Source organism: Saccopteryx leptura, chromosome 4 (genome assembly GCF_036850995.1).
Source record: "Saccopteryx leptura isolate mSacLep1 chromosome 4, mSacLep1_pri_phased_curated, whole genome shotgun sequence".
Classification (NCBI taxonomy): domain Eukaryota; kingdom Metazoa; phylum Chordata; class Mammalia; order Chiroptera; family Emballonuridae; genus Saccopteryx; species Saccopteryx leptura.
Window position 1 is genome coordinate 212,365,508 of NC_089506.1, and position 18,180 is coordinate 212,383,687.

At 46.8% G+C, this 18,180-nt stretch overlaps 1 protein-coding gene across 3 annotated transcripts; it reads right to left on the reverse strand.

The window, feature by feature from the left end:
* Nucleotides 1-4,330: 4,330 nt before the first annotated feature.
* On the reverse strand, nucleotides 4,331-11,380 carry ZNF263 (zinc finger protein 263). 3 transcript variants are annotated; one of them, XM_066382752.1, is made up of 7 exons: nucleotides 10,675-11,380; nucleotides 9,641-9,821; nucleotides 9,122-9,192; nucleotides 8,705-8,831; nucleotides 6,866-6,982; nucleotides 6,308-6,375; nucleotides 5,815-5,981 (listed from the first exon to the last, which is right to left on the reverse strand). In XM_066382752.1, exons 1-7 carry the CDS (start codon nucleotides 11,059-11,061, stop codon nucleotides 5,955-5,957), a joined length of 978 nt encoding a protein of 325 aa, XP_066238849.1. In that variant the 5' UTR covers nucleotides 11,062-11,380; the 3' UTR covers nucleotides 5,815-5,954. The 3 variants fall into 3 exon arrangements, with proteins under 3 accessions (XP_066238847.1, XP_066238848.1, XP_066238849.1); XM_066382750.1 differs by having other exon boundaries at nucleotides 4,331-6,375; XM_066382751.1 differs by lacking the exons at nucleotides 9,122-9,192; nucleotides 9,641-9,821 and having other exon boundaries at nucleotides 4,331-6,375.
* Between the last annotated feature and the right edge of the window lie 6,800 nt (nucleotides 11,381-18,180).

The window sequence follows — 18,180 nt, forward strand, 5'->3', positions numbered from 1 at the left end:
AGGTTCCCCTTCTTTGATAGTGGGACCAACATACAGTTTCAAGGCCATCTGGTGATTTTGTTTTCGCAGACCTTAAGACTGCTTGCTGACTGTCTCCTTTAGTGGTTGAGATAAACCGCCCTTATTTCTCCCCTTCCCTTTTCCTGCCCTGGTAACTATCTTATCTAACAACACCCTTTTCAAAAGTATCCATTTTTTCTGGAAACCTCACCTTACCATTCTATGCTAGGCATGCACAGTGTTAGGCATTTAGACATTAATTACAAAGAAAACAGGAACAAACCACTGCTGGATGTGTAAGAGCGGAGTATGGAGAGGGCTTTGAGAGTGCTTGGATAGCAGGGGAAGTACCGGAAAAGGTCAGGAGTGGTTTCTGAGTTGGGTTTTAGAGTTTAGTGGGGGAGGAGAAGGAGAGTAAGGGCAAAATGGGAGCTTGAGTCCAGACTCTGGTGTGAGTGTATCTCCTAGGGAAGCTACAAGGTCCCTGGATGTTTGCTGTAGGAGCAGCTGGCAGAAAAACAGCATGGCCAACATTTCAGTGCCCTTGGGGGTCATCTTGAAATTTTAGACTTGGGTCTGGGGCTACAGAGAGTCCTGTCAGTTTCACATCCTGAATATGGCTTGTCTCCATTTCTCCCGCCTCACTGTTTGTGTCCAGGTCCAGGCTGCCATCAGTTCCTGCCTTGGCGACTGCGCCTGTCTCTTTAGTGCCCCTGCCCTCCTTTCTTGTCCTCTCCCCATTCTTTCCCCACCGTATAGTCGTGCAGAGCGAACTAAAGCAAAAAACAAGCAGGGGCCTCTCCTGCTTAAGATCCCTCATGGACTTCCCATTGCATTCAAATACCCACCCCTGGAGGGCAGGTGCAGGGCGGCCTTTCCCTAGCGGTGAGAGGCCCCTTTCCGGGTGCCCATCATCCCCACCCAGCTTTGCGCTCACCACCTGCTGCTACACCAAGAGCCGGCCAAGACGACCAGCCCTGCTGTGGGCTCTGGGTTGGTGCTCGCGCATCTGAGGGAGGGGGACACCAGAGAGCTCGCGCCACCAGTATCCGCTCCAGTATGGAGGAAACCCTACAGCCGAGGGCGGCGGGGCTGGAGGGGGGGCACCCGGCACGACTGGAGCTTCAGCCAGCGGGTCAGACTGCCAGGAGCGGGTCCGCTGGCCGAGGGAAGGGAATAGCCCGGTGCAGCTATAAAAGCGCCTGCCGGAGGACCACAGCGGGTGGGGCGAGGCCGCAGGGGCCGCAGGTGTGAACGCAAGCAGCAATCAAGCCTCAGGCAGAGGGTAAGGTTTGTACGGGGCGGCAGCCAGCCTATGCCCCATCAGCCTTTGTCTTCCTCCGTGGGGCAGGCAGGGGGTTCTAGGGAAGTGGTACCCCGCCCCAATGCCCGCGAAGGCTAAGCTGCAGGAGTCATACATTCGTTTGCTTTGCCCCAGTTTGAGGAAGGGAAAGGACCGGTCTGGTTCTGGAAACCATCCTGAAGACTAGAGCTCCCCCCAGAAACCTGGGGACCTCACTCTTGTCCCAATGGCTGGGGCAGGATTCCTGAGTGTAAGCTGGACTCCCTCGCAGGAAAGTGGGAATTCCCTGAAGGGCAGCTTCACCTTAGGAGTGGGGAACCACAGCCAGGTTGTCGAGTGTTCCCCTGCCTTGAGGGGATGTGGGACTTGAAAGGCAACCAGTTCCTCCTGTCTAAAACATACCCCAGCATTTCTGAAATTATGTATTTTACTGTCTCCCTGAAGCAAGTTTAGATCCTGGCGAGTCACCAGTTTTGATTGGTAACTTCTGGAACATTAAAGGTATCTTAATGAATTGGGGACATTAACTGGAAGATGTCAGAAATTTTCTCATGGCCTGAGCCATTTCTCATCAACCATTCTGTCTTGTTGCATTTACCTAGTCCTAGACCCAGACCATTCTCCCTGCCTCCTAAGTCCGGCAAGACTTAGACCCTTTTAATAAAAAGTATTCGATGAGAAGGAATTATCCATCTCCCTTTTAAGAATGGAAATTAAGTTTGAATCAAAGTACTTGCAAGCTAGATTAAAGGCTAAAGGAAAATGTTTCTAATAAATGTATTTCTAATTTATCTTGCTATTCTTGAGCTCCTGATATCCAACTAAGTTAGGAAGTCTCCCAGTGCTAATAAATTCACTAGTTGGTTTCCTGTAGCAAATATTAAGATTTTTTACATGACTTAGTTGTTAAATGCTTGTGAGACATTTATATTCAATAAAAAGTACAAGTTGAAAGCTAGTGGTAGTGATTTTGCCTATTCCAAAATTGTATCAGTTGATAATTCAATGATTATCAATAGCAAATATATTATGATGTTGAGACCCATATATTCTTTCATTCTACAGTAAAAACTCTTTAAATGACTTGAGTTTTTCTGGAAAAAAAAAGTTAATGCTTAAATAACATTTCTCCGGCACTACAGGCTTTGTCCTCATTGCTCTGCCAGGCGTTTTCACACTGCTTAAATGTTACTGGATTCTCCACCCAGGAGCCTTGCTGCTGGTCTCCTGCACTACATTTGTTACCAGGATGTGTGGCTATTGCTCAGGGTCAGACCACATCTACCAGGTCTCCTTTGTACCCATTTAAAGTTAGGGACAGGTTTTTATTATGTTGTTTTCCCTTTGACATAAAAGCCAGTTGGAATCTGTCCTGGTTTCTTCTGCAAGAGGACTAGCAGATGAAAAGTATTATGTCAACAGTATGGGTGTAATGTAGAAATATGAATGTAAAAAGCACATATTTGGCCATCTCTTGTGGTGACCTCATGGGACCCTGCACGAAGGGCCTCTGACCTGTTCTTTGAAATTTGACTACAAGGGAAGACCTTATCAGTCCTTCCTGTGAATATCAGGCTGTTTCCTAGAGTTCTGCCAGTGTGGTCTTAAACTGATCTTAGTACCAGGTAGCTCAGAAAATACTCTAGTCTTGCAAACATCATCTGCCCACAGATGGCACAAATAGGTGAGTGCTTTCTAAGTATCCAGCACTACGGTAAATGTTTTACATGAAATAATTTGTGACATTTTGTTATAACAAGGCTGAGAATAGCTATGCATCTGAAATTTGTCAGAAAGGGAGCTACACTGGGGATGGAGTAGAGGCTCTATTTAGTGCCAAAAGCAACTACCTGGAGGTTCTTGTTTCTTTAAGTCTCAAACTGCAATGCTGCAAGTAGAAGCAACATCAGCTGGACACATAAGATCTATATGGGTGATATTATTGGGAGGAGAAAGAATTTGAAGGAGGGAGAGTGAAGGGTGAGGGGCACTTTCCATTCTTGTAAGATTTACAATGCACACAGGTTGCCATCTTAACCAAAGAGAATGCTTAGTAACAACTTGTCACCACCCCACCCATCTCATGGCATGAGCAGCCACATATCCCTGTCCCACTCCTACCACTGTGGATACTATCTTAATCTCTCTCAAATCCTCAACTCCCCAACCCCTGTACTACCATTGCCTAATAATGCTTTCCCCTAATAATTTTGGTCTCCCATATATCTTCCCTCCACTAGTGGGCAAAAACTCAGTTATACTAGGACCATCTTTTTCTGGGAATCGTTTGTTTTTTACAGAGACAAAGGGAGTCAGAGAGAGGGATAGACAGGGACAGACAGACAGGAAAAGAGAGATGAGAAGCATCAATCATTAGTTTTTCGTTGCACATTGTGACACCTTAGTTGTTCATTGATTGCTTTCTCATATGTACCTTGACTGCGGGCCTTTAGCAGACCGAGTAGCCCCTTGCTTGAGCCAGCGACCTTGGGTCCAAGCTGGTGAGCTTTTGCTCAAGCCAGATGAGCCCACACTCAAGCCGGCAACCTCGGGGTCTCGAACCTGGATCCTTGGCATCCCAGTCCAATGCTCTATATCACTGTACCACTGTCTGGTCAGGCTCCTGGGAATTATTTTTAAGACCAAAATATTCTGTCTCTGAATAGCCAAATCTTCTTTCAGTTACTCCCCAAGAAAGAAAATTCTAAACAAAGAAAGACATTTTTACTGTTGCACACTACAGAAGGAAAGAAAACCTCAAGAGACAATTATGACACCACCCCAAGCAGCCACACTGGGCTTGACCCTGTTACCACATAGCAGTCCCAGCCAGGAGCTGGGGAGGGCCACACCCTTCCTCAGCCTGTCTGCTGTCAGCTTTGTAGGACCCTTCATGACCAACCCAGCAAAACCACAAAGAGAAAGCGAGTCCTTCAAGCAAAGCAGATGGGAGACTGATCAACACTGGATGGAGCCCAGGACAAAGGCCCTCAATGAAGAGTCTCACACACCTTCATGTTTCCTGAAGATATTTATTACCATCCAAACATATTTCCAACAAGGAAGGGCATGATTCCGATTTCCCCCCAAGATTCACGTTTTCAAAGTTTCCTAGGAAGGCCATCTTACATGGACCCTCTGAAATCTCCAGAGCTCCGTTTATCTTTCTCTGACGGAGGTGGGGGAAGTCTTGATCTGTGCAAAAGGTAGACAACTTAGACTCCAGTGCCCTCCACCAATTCCTGGGCTGACCTGAAAATTTCTTATTACTACTTCCCTTAAGTTTCTGCGTCCTTTCTGTCTGAGGTGACATTGGCATGTATGGCCTGCCAAAAGGCCCTCCTGTCAGACCATGGAGGGGCAATGTGGCTTCTCTGACAGGGTCTTTGGAAGAGTTGCAACGCACCACCAGTCTTCCCTTGCCCTCATGCTGGTTTCCCAGGAGACTGAGCCCCTCTTCTTTGGTTTCAAGGGCCTCAGGAGCTCAAATGCTCCTGCTGAATGTCGCCAAGTGAGGAAACGGTAAGAAAAAGTCATATGGATTCCCAAAGTTGCTGGGAAAGACACCACACAGTAAGGCATCCAAAATCACAACCTGGCTAAATACGATGGGGCAGGTGCACCGTGAGCCAAGGTCGACTTCAGACTTCTGCCCTGAGCAGGTCGGCTCAAAGACTTGTCACCCTCACTAGCTCAGACAGAATCCTTTTAGTTTTATGCTAATCCTTTGCTGCCTCTGCACCTCCCTCACCATAACCCCACACACCCCAGTACCTGTTACTCTTTATAGTAATTACCTTAAAAACAGATGATTTGGTCATAAGGGCAAGAAATACCAGCACTCAACAACAGGACCCTCTGAATATGCCACTTTATCTGGGGCAAAATGAAGTACCATTGTTTCTATCCCGTGTGAGTTCTCTGATGACTAATTAGGCGTGAACTCCGAGAAAAGCTTTCTCCACATTCAGAACATTTATAGGGTCTCTCTCCGGTATGGGTTCTCAGATGACGAATCCGATTGGAGCTGTGAGAGAAACTGTCTCCACACTCGTGACAAGTATAGGGTTTCTCTCCCGTGTGAATTCTCTGGTGCCTGATTAAGTTGGATCTATGAGAAAAGTTTTCTCCACAAAGAGTACATTTGTATGGTTTCTCTCCTGTGTGCGTTCTCTGATGTCTGGTGAGGTGCATGCCCCGACGGAAGCTTTTCCCACAAGTCAAACATTCAAACACTTTCTTTTCTGCTTTGTGAATTCCATGATTTATAAGAAAGGGGCTGCTGTCACTCACTGCTTCCCCACACTCAGAGAAGGGGTAAAGCCTCTCTTTCTCGTGAGTTTTTTCGTGTATAACCAAATGGGAACTGCGAGAGAAACTTTTCCCACACTCAGCACACTTATAGGGTCTCTCTCCTGTGTGAATTCTCTGGTGCCTAAGGAGGTTGGAACTGTGAGCAAAGATCTCCCCACACTCAGGGCACTTATAGGGCTTTTCACCAGTGTGTGTTCTCTGGTGTCTGTGGAGATTTGAGTTGCAAGAGAAACTTTTTCCACACACATTACATTGATAGGGCTTCTCACCTGTGTGGGTGCGCTGATGGCGAGTCAGGTGGGTATTCTGACTGAAGCTTTTCCCACATTCCAGGCACTTATGGGCCTCCTCTCCCAAGTGTGCTCTGTGTAGTGATAAAAAGTGTGGGCTCCCACCAAAGATTTCACTGCCCTCTACATCCATACACAGTCTTTCTGCTACATGTATTCGTTGGTGTCTAATTAGGTTCGAGTTGTTAGAGAAATTTTTGCCACACAACGGACATAAATGGAGCTTCTTCGGCTGCAGTTCCTTTGGTCGTCCCACTTCTCTGCAACTTGTGGCCCCCAATAGAGACTGTTCCATCCGATCCTCTGGGGGAGGCTCCCAATGCCCATCTGCCCTGTCCCTAGGCCGTCCCTGCTCAGGACTCCAGGGCACCTCCCCTCTGGCCTGGCCAGGCAGAAGTACCTGTAGATGGATGCTCTCAGAAGAAACAGACTGAGCACTTTCTTCCTGGCTCTCAAATTTCTCTTCCCCTGGTAGAATGAGAAAACAAATCTCTACATTATTTCTACCTTGGAGAAAAGAAAATCTCATCTGCCTGCTATTGCCAGTAAGTCGGAAGTCGAGAAAAGCTAGTTCTATTTTAGTATCCTGTCTTCCCCATACAAGAAAAGCACCCTAGAGGCGTCTGGATAAAAGGTGGGGCCTTTGCTCAGAAATCAGAGCTCAGTCTTTTTCTCTTGTAAGGGCCCCACCTCATTCTTCCAACAGAGCCTCTGGCTCTGCCCTTCAGAAATGGGTGGGATGGAGCAGGGTTGGGACTACCATGGGCAACTGAATGCCTCCTCACATTCTGTACCTCCAGGTGTGTCACCTGCCTCACTAGGATGGAAGGGGGTGGGGGACACAGGACACAATGTACCTCCCTGGTAGTCGCAATGGCCTAGCCCCACACCAAACCCTCATTTTTGCCTGACTCCCAACAAGGGGAAAGTAGCTGGGTAAGCTGTTCATCTTCCTTACCTGGAGCTAGGCTTCTAGGGCTCTGTCCCTCCTTATAGGTCTGGACACTGCAATCCCATGGTTTTCTTCCTTGTTCCACCTGGGTGCTCAGGGCCTCCGGATTGGGAACCTGAGACTCTGTTCACAACGAGAGAAATTGATTTCTATGTCACCACTTTCCTCCACCAGGCAGGGGAAACAAAGAGAGTCTTGTTCCCTGTCCTCAGTAGGTGGATTAAGAAGGTGCAATAAGTCTGACAGCAATTACTTAAAATACACACTAATCTGCTCCTAGTGGTTACCTCTAGAGAAAGAAATTGGGGGACAATAGCTTTTATCTTTGCAATGAGAATATATACTTTTGTGATGAAAACAAATGAACATTGTTAGAGTGATCAGTTCCTTGAAGAATCAGTTTAATATTGTAAAAGAGCCTTGATTCTTAATAGAAAATAGAACTTAGTTTGACTAGGCAACTCCAAAAGGAGAAAACATATCATGATGGATGATCAGAAAAGGACAAAGGCTCTGAAAGGACCCCAAGGTCAAAATCCAAGTGTCATTGCTATGCTATACCAAAAATAAAAACCTTATTCCAACGAATTCCAGCAAACAAGGACTTTAAACAGTTGAGTTCTAAGAACTTATGAACTAAACTTTTCTTCCTATTTAGCACTCACTGGAAGAGCTGTGCTCAACTTCGGGCAGCAAAGCACAGCACAGTGATGGTAAACCTGGAGAAGGCCCAACGAAGGGAACCTGAGCCAGCAGTGACCCCTTTGTAGAAAGGGTGTAAGCAAGCCGACAGCTGAGCTCGTTATGAAAATCTGACATAGGAAAACAAAGTCCAGGGTGACTCTTCTGTGTGTGCGTCAGTGTCGGCACAATCGCAATGGACACATTCCTCTCTTAGGTTGTTTTTATAGACTTCCCCCAACTTTTATTATGAGAATTTTCATACATAACATAAAAGTTGAAAGGAATTAAACAATACCTATACACTTTCCACCTAAAATACTGTTTTGGGTTGTATTTCATAGGCCTCATTTTTTAATTTAGAAATTAAACTTAATGAGGTCACATTAATCAATAAGAACACATAGGTTTCAGGTAAACATCTCTACAGCATTTGAACTGTTGACTGCCTTGTGTTCCCATCACCCAAAGTCAGATCATTTGTATACTTGTCCTTCTTTTCTCCCCTCCCTACCCACTAGGCTTTTTTGTTTGTTTTTTGTTAACAAGCCTCATTTTAAATCTGCATAATAGGTCGACCCACAGATGCATCTTAATTTATGCTTAATTCATTTAGCTCCAGTTTTGGATATATACTATTTCCAAATGTCCTTAGGCCTTCCCCACTTCCTGAATTTTTAAGAGCTGGGAGAGAGCTGCTAACCTGGAATGTTGATGACACTGTCCTTGAAATTTGTGTTTTTGCGGAAGGACCTAGAAATACTAATGAAGCTCAGAAAACACAAATGAAATCAGAAAAATAAGCACTGCAAAATTGCAAGGCATCAAGAACTTACAGTTCCACAGCATCCTAGGACACTGAGTGTGTGTAATGTGGGGGAAAGGGCATAGGCACTGCAGTCACTGGATTTGATTTGTTCAACCCTGGGATGTCTATTATGGCTCAGACTCCCTGCTTTGGCTCTGGCAGCTGGGGCCTATAAGTGTGCCAAATGTGCCACCTGGAAGATGTTTAACTGATCCTAGTTCAGGAGATTTAATTTAGACAAAGGGAGGTCTTTGGGAAAAACTGGGAACTTATGTCTGGGCGGTGAATGGCTAAGATACAGAAATGTGGTCAGAAATGAATGGCTTAGTCTTCATCCCTGGAAAAGAAGTCCTTACCCAGTGAGTCCACATTCTCATAACTCTCCTGCACCGTGTCCCTGGAGAGGGCCCTCTTACTAGGATCCTGATGCCCCCACTCCTCCTGGGAGATGTACATAGCCACGTCCTCTAAGCTCTCAGGCAACTGAAACAGCACAAGATCTCCTTTAGCCTCCGAGGCACCAAGAACAATTCAAGCAGAATCATGGGTTAAAGGGGCAAAACCTGGGAGTGCCAAGGACACATTTCATGGGGAAGAAGGGTGCCAGGTCTAAGAGTAAGGTGAGGAGGAGGCATATAAAGAAGGCAGGGGAGATGCACTACTGGGAGAAAAAGGATCCTCTCCAAGAGGCAAAAGGACCCCACCTTCACAAGAGCAACACAGGGTGTGGGAGTGTGTGTACTAAGGGAAGACAATGGGAACTTCCACATCACCTGGGGCCCAGTCATCTTGTCTTCTGTGTTTCCTTCAGGAGGAAAGAGAGAAAGCCAGGGAGCAGATAATGCTGAAGGTGATAGAAATCATGATGAGAATGGCATTCCTACTTCGTGGCAACCCAAGGATTATTACAACACAGTATCCATTTCCCAACACCCAGTCTCTGCTCTGAGGATTGAACACTGAATAAAAGAAGGCAAGAAAGGGATAATAAAGCCATATCCAAAATGACATCCTAAATGCAGGGGAAGGAATACCAGCAGTCTGCAGTATTCAAGTCCTCAATCATTCATTTTCCTCTAAAGGTGTCTGTTCTGCATAAGAAGGGCTAACAAATCTCTCTCCCTCCTCCCACCTCCAGAAGAACCCAACCCCCAGTTCTAGGTCTTTCAGTCCACTCTGGGAACCCCTAAGGTCAGCAATCCCCTCTCCTTGGTATAGGTGTTCCATCCTACTGGTTTCAGAGGCAAACCCAAGCCCCTCTTCCCTCCCACCTACCCAAATAACTTCCTCACCCCTCTCCTTTACAGCCTGGGGGTCCCTTTTAGAGCTGGGCCCTAGCAGCTCCTGCAGCCTGGGGCCAGGGCTTCGCTCAGTCTCCATTGGCTCCAGCTTGAAGCTCGGTGACTCTCGTGCTGTTTCCAGGGACAAAGGCTCCTCCAAAAGCACTTCAGTTCCCCGCCCATGGTTTGTGACCTGGGAACCAACCCACATTACTCATCACAACAAGACCCCCCAGAAAGGGAAATTAGTACAGAATTCTGAGGGGCAAGCCTTTAACAGTGAACCGTGGTGATCCCTTTGGGTCCAGGAAAAGAGAAGGATGGTTTCCATCATAGGCTTTTCAGATCCCAAGTGCGTGTGAGAAAAGGGGGGGGGGGGGTTGGGCGGGAGAAGAGTCCACTCCCAGAGCATACCTGCCCCACACAGCTCTTCTGGACACACCTGACTTCCTCCTGCACCTCAACCTTTTCTAGATGCTTTCATTCCTCACTACTGGGTAAGTTAAACTTGGGTGGCCCTGGTGGCACAAGTGCCCTCAGAGACTCGATGCCAAACTGATTTTTTAAGTCCACAATCGACTCTCACCCAGCTCTGCATAGGAGACCAACTTGCTGACCCAGATATAAAAATAGCTAATAGCTACTAAGCACTATATGTTGCTCTCCCTTTAACTCTCAAAACAACAGTAGAAAAGTATTTTATCATCTTCATTTTACCACTAGCATATCCAAAAAGATTAAGCAGCTTGCACAAAGTCACAACACTAGTATAAAACAGTGACGATCTGAACTCTGCGAGCTGAGTCCAGGGCTCACAATGCAAACACTACCTTCATATGGAAACAGGGAACTCTTACTACTCTCCCTGTCCACGTAAATGAAATAATGTGGAAAATGAATGTTCCCCACTAAAATGCAAAAAGGCCTCTTACCTATTTAAGGTCTATTCAGGGAAACCAAGTTAAATTCGTACAGGGAATTGGGCCGGCACACTGTCCCAATCCTGGGGCCAAACAAACCGCAGATACAACAGCTCTTTTTCTCACCTGTTGCCTCAGTTTCCCAAGCTCTCGCTGCATATTTTCCACAAGGATCACAGCTTCCTCGCTGCTCTCTGGGTGCAGCTCCTGCACCCTGCTCTGGATCTCCTGGGGCAGGATGATTAGAAACTGCTCCAGCACCAGCAGCTCCAGAATCTGCTCCTTGGTGCGCAACTCTGGCCGCAGCCACCCATGGCAAAGCTCCTGGAGCCGACTGAGGGCTTCCCGGGGTCCAGCGGCCTCTTGGAAGCGGAACCGCCTGAAGTGCAGGTGGGAGGCCTCAGCGCTGGGCCCTGGGTCTGGCGGGAGCAGCTCCTGGTTCCAGGCGCAGTCCTCCTCCAACTTCACTATCAGGAGCCCTTCCGGATCCTGGGAGCCCGAGCCCGACGCCATCGTCAGCTCCTCGGAGTGCCTTACCCCGTAAAACAGCGGAACCCGCCTGGAAAGGAGCGCCCCGGCCTCGCGCAGGGATGGCCGGCGTCAGCAGGAGCCCGAGGACCCTGGACTTCAAGTCCCGACCGAAGAGCAAGCTCCACCCAGACCTCAGCCACCTCCGGCGCGTTGGCCTCAGTCGGTCCCGGGAGCCGCCGCACCTGCCCCTGCCCAGCCCTCCCTGGGGAAGGATCCGCGAGGCAAGCTTCGGCTTCGTCGCGGACTCACGCAGGACTTAGCGCTCGGTCCCACGCCGGAAGTTTCAGCGCGCGAGTTAGGCGTCCACAACCAACGGCGCCGGGTCGGCACCAATTTCCAAGTCACGTTCTCTGAACTAGAGCGGCCATTGGGTCAGATCTCGCTACGGATTCGCCGCCGACCAATCAGAAATGAAGATTTATCTGCAGGGACGGAACAAGCGAGGGGCCAATTCGAGGCGAGAGGCGGGGCCACCCTGCTAGCCCCGGGACCTCAGAGGTGTCTGGGCTTGGCCGCGGGCTAGGACCGGTCTATTAAGTCGATTTGTAAAAAGTGGTCCTGAAAGGAGTGCGACCGGAGGGCTGCCTGAGTCAGAATTCCCCGGAAATTTAATGATACAAAATCTCGAGCCAGGCGAGATCCAGTGCGTCATAATTCGTCATAATTGGGCTCGGAAATCTGAATTAACGTCCCCCTGCCTCAAGAAATTCTTCACCCATAGCCAAGTTTGAGGGTCACTGTCCCGGTTATAAGGGACTTAATGGCGGTCTCCACCCGTTCCAGTAACAGAGTTGGAGGAGAGGGGCCTAACTTCCCTAGCGGTCTCGGAGGCTCACTATCCGGTGCCCACCCGCCAGCTTGGCGTCTCGCCAAGTTGCCCCGCCCAGGTTGGTATCCCCGCGGGGCCTGCCGGGAGATGGGGCCATAGTGCTGCACGCGACTTCATCCGGGATCTGGGTGGGGCCAGAGCGGCGGTGGGCGGGGCCGGGAAACGGTGACGCCTCTGCGGCGCTGGGGGTTTAGGGATGAAGGTCAATGGTAGTGCTCTGACCCGCCAGGGTCTGGCTTTGGGGGCAGAACTTCCCCGAGGGCCGCTATGGACTCAGTCTCGCGCCACCGGCTTCCGATTTTAAACCGGATTTTAAAGTTGCCTGAGACGTGCCGTGCTGGACATTGTCCAGCCCTGCGGTGGCAAAATCTTATTCATCTCTCTCCTAGCCCGGCCATAAACTTTCATCCTGAGGGGGTGAATGGAAGCGAACCCGGAGGGTCGGTTTCCCCGCCACACAGTTGAGTGCTTTGTGCCGGTGAGGTAAGGGTCGCCCAGCTGTGAGGCGGGTGTCCCCAGCCAAGGATCGCCCAGTTTCTCCATTCCTTCCAGCAACGGTTATTATGCTTGTGGGCTCAGGCGATAGAAGCGTCAAAGGAGCGAGTCCATACAACCAGTACCGGTTATTGAGCGTATGCTTACATGCAGCCGGATCCTGACAAGTGTACGCTATTATCATGCCCACGTTACAGATAAGGGCACCAAGTGTCAATTAAGTCATTTGCCCAGTGTTACACAGCTAGTCTGTCGCTGAAGTTCAGGTTACCCGTGATGATAAAGAGTGATATGGGGACTGTTGGGAAGTAAAATATATTATGCTCACTTTGTTAAAGATGGCGCTGCCCACTGTAGAGACTGGTCACCCAGGTGATATTAATGTGTGCTGGGGGCGGGCTGTGGGCAGGCAGAATCCTTGTAGCCTGGGGCTTGGTTTTGGGATTAAGCCTTTCCCACCCTTTTTGATGTGGGATGATACAATCCAATCATGTCCCAGATAAGTGACTTTGTATTAGAGACTTCCCTATTTTGTATATTGAATTAAAGGTTTTGATTTCTACACTATAAAATGAGGGCAGAACGGGAGCTTGCTCTCTTGGTTCCTGAGATTAATACTAGAGGAGAGAGCAGAGAGGAGAGCAGAAAGAGGCCATGTGGAGTAGGGAGGAGAAGCAGCCAAAATGGCGGAATGTTGAGTGAGAAGTCAGTTTGTGCAGTTTGTGCAGGGAGAAGGAAGGAGATGGGGAACAGAGGTGAATAAGTCTGGTGAGCTAGAAACCTTTGATTCTAGGAAACTCGGATAAGTCAGTAGCTTTGTGAGCACTGAATGTGAGTGGGTTTTGGAGCCCAGTGTGTGTTTTTACTTGCCCGCCGGGTGCAAGCTAGGATTAAAGATTATGGCCCACCAGTTTTTGGCTCCGTTGTTTCTTTGCTGACTGTCCAAATCCAATGCGATCCTGCATGGGCCGGGCTGCTGTGATGGTGGCCCTGGCTACTGGCTTTACAGGGACCCAAAGAAAGAGCCTGCGGTGTTTGTTTTCTTCCACTCCAGGGGAAGTCAGATCCACAAGCTGTTGTGCCAAATGCAGATCCAGACACGTCACAGTGCACAAGCTGGTATAGGTCCATTTCAGAAAACTTTGACCTCAGAGTTTTCTAAGACAGTGATTTTCAACCTTTTTTGAGCTGCGGCACATTTTTTACATTTACAAAATCCTGGGGCACACCACCTACCAAAATGACACTCTAACACAGTACATATTATACATATAGTTAATAATATAGTTTCTAAATGTATTTATACTCACTTAGTGTGAAACCTGGGCCTGTTTCAATGAACACAAAAGGGATATCCTGGCAGGAATGGTAGAAAGACACACACAAAGCTCTTCCTCAACAGTTCTCAGTCTCTCTCTGTTTTTAGTTTTTATCGCAGTCAAGCTTGAGAAGCTCAGTTCACATAGATATGTGGTTGAAAACGGGAGCAATGTCAAAATAGCTTTGTTGGCCAGAATGGGGAACTCCTTGGCAACAGATAACCAAAAACTGTCCAAAGGAAGATCAGCAAACTTTAGCTTTAAAGTTAGATAACATTGTGATGCATTGTATATCACCCTCTGCAGGGGCCTCTTTTAAAAAGAAAAAGGTCAAATATCTATATACACCATCAGGATAGACATAACCAGCTGAGGCTGAGGCTGAGGCAGCACTGGTCAGGCATTTTATGATCTTTAATTATGAAATGAGTGCTTGTTGTGAAATCCACTCTCATTTCTATCCTATTAATCTGGGCTGAATAGTCCAGAAATGACTAACACTCCGACTTAAAGCCTCCTGTAGACTCCCTACTTCCTCTCTCCTCAAGTTCTCCGTAAAGATGTGGAATGAGGTGGAAGGAGAGCTCAACTTTGGCCTTTCTTTAGCACTGATAGTGAGTTTAATCAGCTCTCAAATCTGAGTGTTTTAACAACTGAGATGGGAAGACTTTTTATTTCTCTCTAGAATGAGAAATAAAACTGGGGCTAGAACATTTTACTCAGTCTAAACCACTGGTTCTCAGCCTTCTGCACTTTGAAATCACCTTGGGAGCCTTAAAAAATCTGATGCCTAGTGTCTTAGTCTATTACGGCTGCTATAAAAAAATACCACAGCCTGAGTAGCTTATAAACAACAGATATTTGTTTTTCACAGTTCTGGTTATTGGAATTTCCAAATCAGAATGCCAGTGTGGTCAGGTGAGTGCCCTCTTACAGGATGCAGGCTGCCAATCTCTGTGCCCTCACATGGTGGAAAGGGCTAGAGAGCTCTGTGTGGTTCTCTTTAAAGATAATACCATTAATGAGGGTTCCACCCTCATGACAAAGCAATTCCTAAAGGGCCCACCTCCTAATACCATCACATCAGGCATCAGTATTTCAACATATGAATTTTAAGGGGACACAAAATACTCAGACTATAGCTCCTAAGTATCACCTGCTAAAGATTCTGATGTATTTGGTCTGAGCATCAAGATTTTCTTTTCAGCGGGGGCGGGATGGGGTGGGGGTGTCAGGATTTTCCAAAGCTTCTCAGATGTTTCTGATGTGCAACCAAAATTGAGAACCACTGATAGAGACATCACTTTGAGGAAAAGCATAAGAAACTTGGAAGCAACAGACCTGGTAGAGAATTTCCAAAAGGTTGTACATTTGTAACTGGTGAAAGAAATGAAAGAGGTGGTGTGATCTGTTTCAGTGAAGGTTACTATAAATTATAAATCATAGGTCAGGTTGAATTTCCTATTAAAATTTTTTTATTTTTAACATCCAAATGTGGCAGGATAAAAATAGCTGCCATGTCTTTACTTCCTATATTGAGAGGCAGTATCTGATCTTCTTTCCCTGAATCTATGTTGTCCATGTTGTCCTTCTGACCTGCTTAGATAATAGAATGAAGTGGACATGACCTTCTGGACTTCAGAGGTAGTCTTAAAGCTGCCACCTGGGCCTCTTAGAATGCTATATGTGGCCTGACCTGTGGTGGTGCAGTGGATAAAGCGTCGACCTGGAAATGCTGAGGTCGCCGGTTCGAAACCCTGGGCTTGCCTGGTCAAGGCACATATGGGAGTTGATGCTTCCAGCTCCTCCCCCCTGTCTCTCTCTCCTCTCTCTCTCTCTCTTTCTCTCTCTCTATCTCTCTCTCTCCCTCTCTCTCTCCTCTCTAAAATGAATAAATAAAATAAAATAAAAATCTTTAAAAAAAAAGAATGCTATTTGTGGGAAGACCACCCCTTGCAGAATGCTGACTATGGCCCTGGCCGGTTGGCTCAGCGGTAGGGCATCTGCCTGGCGTGTGGAAGTCCTGGGTTCAATTCCTGGCCAGGGCACACAAAAGCACCCATCTGCTTCTCCACCCTTCCCTCCTTCCTATCTCTCTCTTCCTCTCCCTCAGCCAAGGCTCCATTGGAGCAAAGAAGGCCTGGGTGCTGAGGATGGCTCCATGGCCTCCACCTCCTCCATGTGGCCTTTCTCTGCTCTCATCCAACATGGGTTCCTCTGCCCCATTTTATAGTGTAGAAATCAAAATCTTTAATCCAATATACAAACAAGGAAGTCTCTGATACAAAGTCACTTATCTGAGGCATAAATGGGATTCCTCATAAGAGTGCACCACCCCCTATCATGCAACAGTCAAGGGTGTGGGGAAAAGCTTAGTCTTAAAACTAAACCTTAGGCTATAACAATCCTGCCTGCTTACAGCCTGTCCCTCACACCCAATGCAAACTACAAGCGAGCAAACATATACATCATATTTGCAAATTTATTTGACCAACAGCTTCCAAACTCATTTAACAGTTTCAGTATGAGATGGTGAGTGGGAGTGACAGAAGCCCCAGGCAGGAGAGATCAGCCTGGCAGGGGGTGAGAAGAGGGTGAGGTGGGACTGGGAACTAAGTAAATCAAATCTTACAGGGTGTGGGGAAAGGAGAGCCATCGCCTTCTAGGCTACTGTGTTTTCCTCCCTCACAGACCCGTAAGCCTTTTTCGGTCAGAGACTGTATGACCAAAGCGAGCCTTCTAGTAGGGATCTTATAAAGACTGGTAGAACAATTTTTTTTCAGATTTTAAAATTACAAAATGTTTAAGTACATAGAAAATTTTTAATTGTAAAACGAAGACCCACTGACCATTGAGATTTAACAATCAGAATAATAAGTATAAGTATATTTCTCAGTGGGAGGATCATTGCCTGAAATTCACTTGTAACTGAATGGTTAGTCCCTCAAAGTCTAAGATTTCTTCTTTAAAATTCAATATACTGGGGTCAAGGGAGAGTTCAAGTCACAATGGGATCCATTATTTTATATTTTTTTGACAGAGACAGAGAGACTGTTGGTCAAATAAGTTTGTAAAAATTATATATATATATATATATATATATATATATATATATATATATATATATATTTGCTCGATTATAGATTGCATTGTGTGTGGGAGACAGGCTGTAAGCTAGCAAAATTATTATAGCCTAAGGCTTAGTTTTAAAACTGAGCTTTTGCCCACACCCTTGACTGTTACATGATGTAGGGTGGTGCACTCTCATAAAGAATCCCATCATGTCTCAGATAAGTGACTTTGTATTAGAGACTTCCCTATTTTGTATATTGGATTAAAGGTTTTGAACTACACTATAAAGTGGGGCAGACTGGGAGCTTGCTCTCTCAGTTCCTAAGATTAATATTAGAGAGGAGAGCAGAGTAAGGCCACGTGGAGGAGGCCAAGAAGAAACAGCCAAGAAAGCAGAATGCTGAAAGAGAAGCCAGTTAGTGCAGAGTTTGTGTAGAGAGAAGGAGATGGGGAACAAAGGAGAATGAGGCTAGTGAGCTAGAAACCTTTGATTCTAGGAAACTCGGATAAGTCAGTAGCTTTGTGAGCACAGAATGAGTGGGTTTTGGAGCCCAGTGTGTGTTTTTACTTGCCTGCTGGGTGCAAGCTAGGATTAAAGATAATGGCTCACCAGTTTTTGGCTCTGTTGTTTTTTTTTATTATTAATTTTAATGGGATGACATTGACAAATCAGGGTACATATGTTCAGAGAAAACATCTCTAGGTTATTTTGACATTTGATTATGCTGCATTCCCATCACCCAAAGTCCAGTTGTCTTCTGTCATCTTCTAACTGGTTTTCTTTGTGCCCCTCCCCTCCCCAACCCCCTCCCTCTCCTCCCCCCCCCCCAACCACCACACTCTTGTCCATGACTCTGAGTCTCATTTTTATGTCCCACCTATGTATGGGATCATATAGTTCTTAGTTTTTTCTGATTTACTTATTTCGCTCAGTATAATGTTATCAAAGTCCATCCATGTTGATCCGATGTCATCATTTCTTATGGCTGAGTAGTATTCCATAGTATATATGTACCAAAGCTTTTTTTAAAATTAATTAATTTATTTACTTACAGAGACAGAGAGAGAGTCAGAGTGAGGAATAGACAAGGACAGACAGACAGGAACGGAGAGATGAAAAGCATCAATCATTAGTTTTTCGTTGAGCATTGCTACACCTTAGTTGTTCATTGATTGCTTTCTCATATGTGCCTTGACCATGGGCCTTCAGCAGACTGAGTAACCCCTTGCTTGAGCCAGCGACCTTGGGTCCAAGCTAGTGAGGTTTTGCTCAAACCAGATGAGCCCGCGGTCAAGCTGGCGACCTCAGGGTCTCGAACTTGGGTCCTCAGCATCCCAATCCAACGCTCTATCCACTGCACCACCACTTGGTCAGGCTGTACCAAA

Coding starts and splice junctions, on each gene's coding strand:
- ZNF263 (XM_066382750.1), bottom strand. CDS start 11,061: ATGGCGTCGGGCTCGGGCTCCCAGGATCCGGAAGGGCTCCTGATAGTG. Junction 9,193..9,640: donor CCAGGCTGTAAAGGAGAGGG/GTGAGGAAGTTA, acceptor TATCACCTTCAG/CATTATCTGCTCCCTGGCTT. Junction 6,376..6,865: donor CCCTAGAAGCCTAGCTCCAG/GTAAGGAAGATG, acceptor TCATTCTACCAG/GGGAAGAGAAATTTGAGAGC.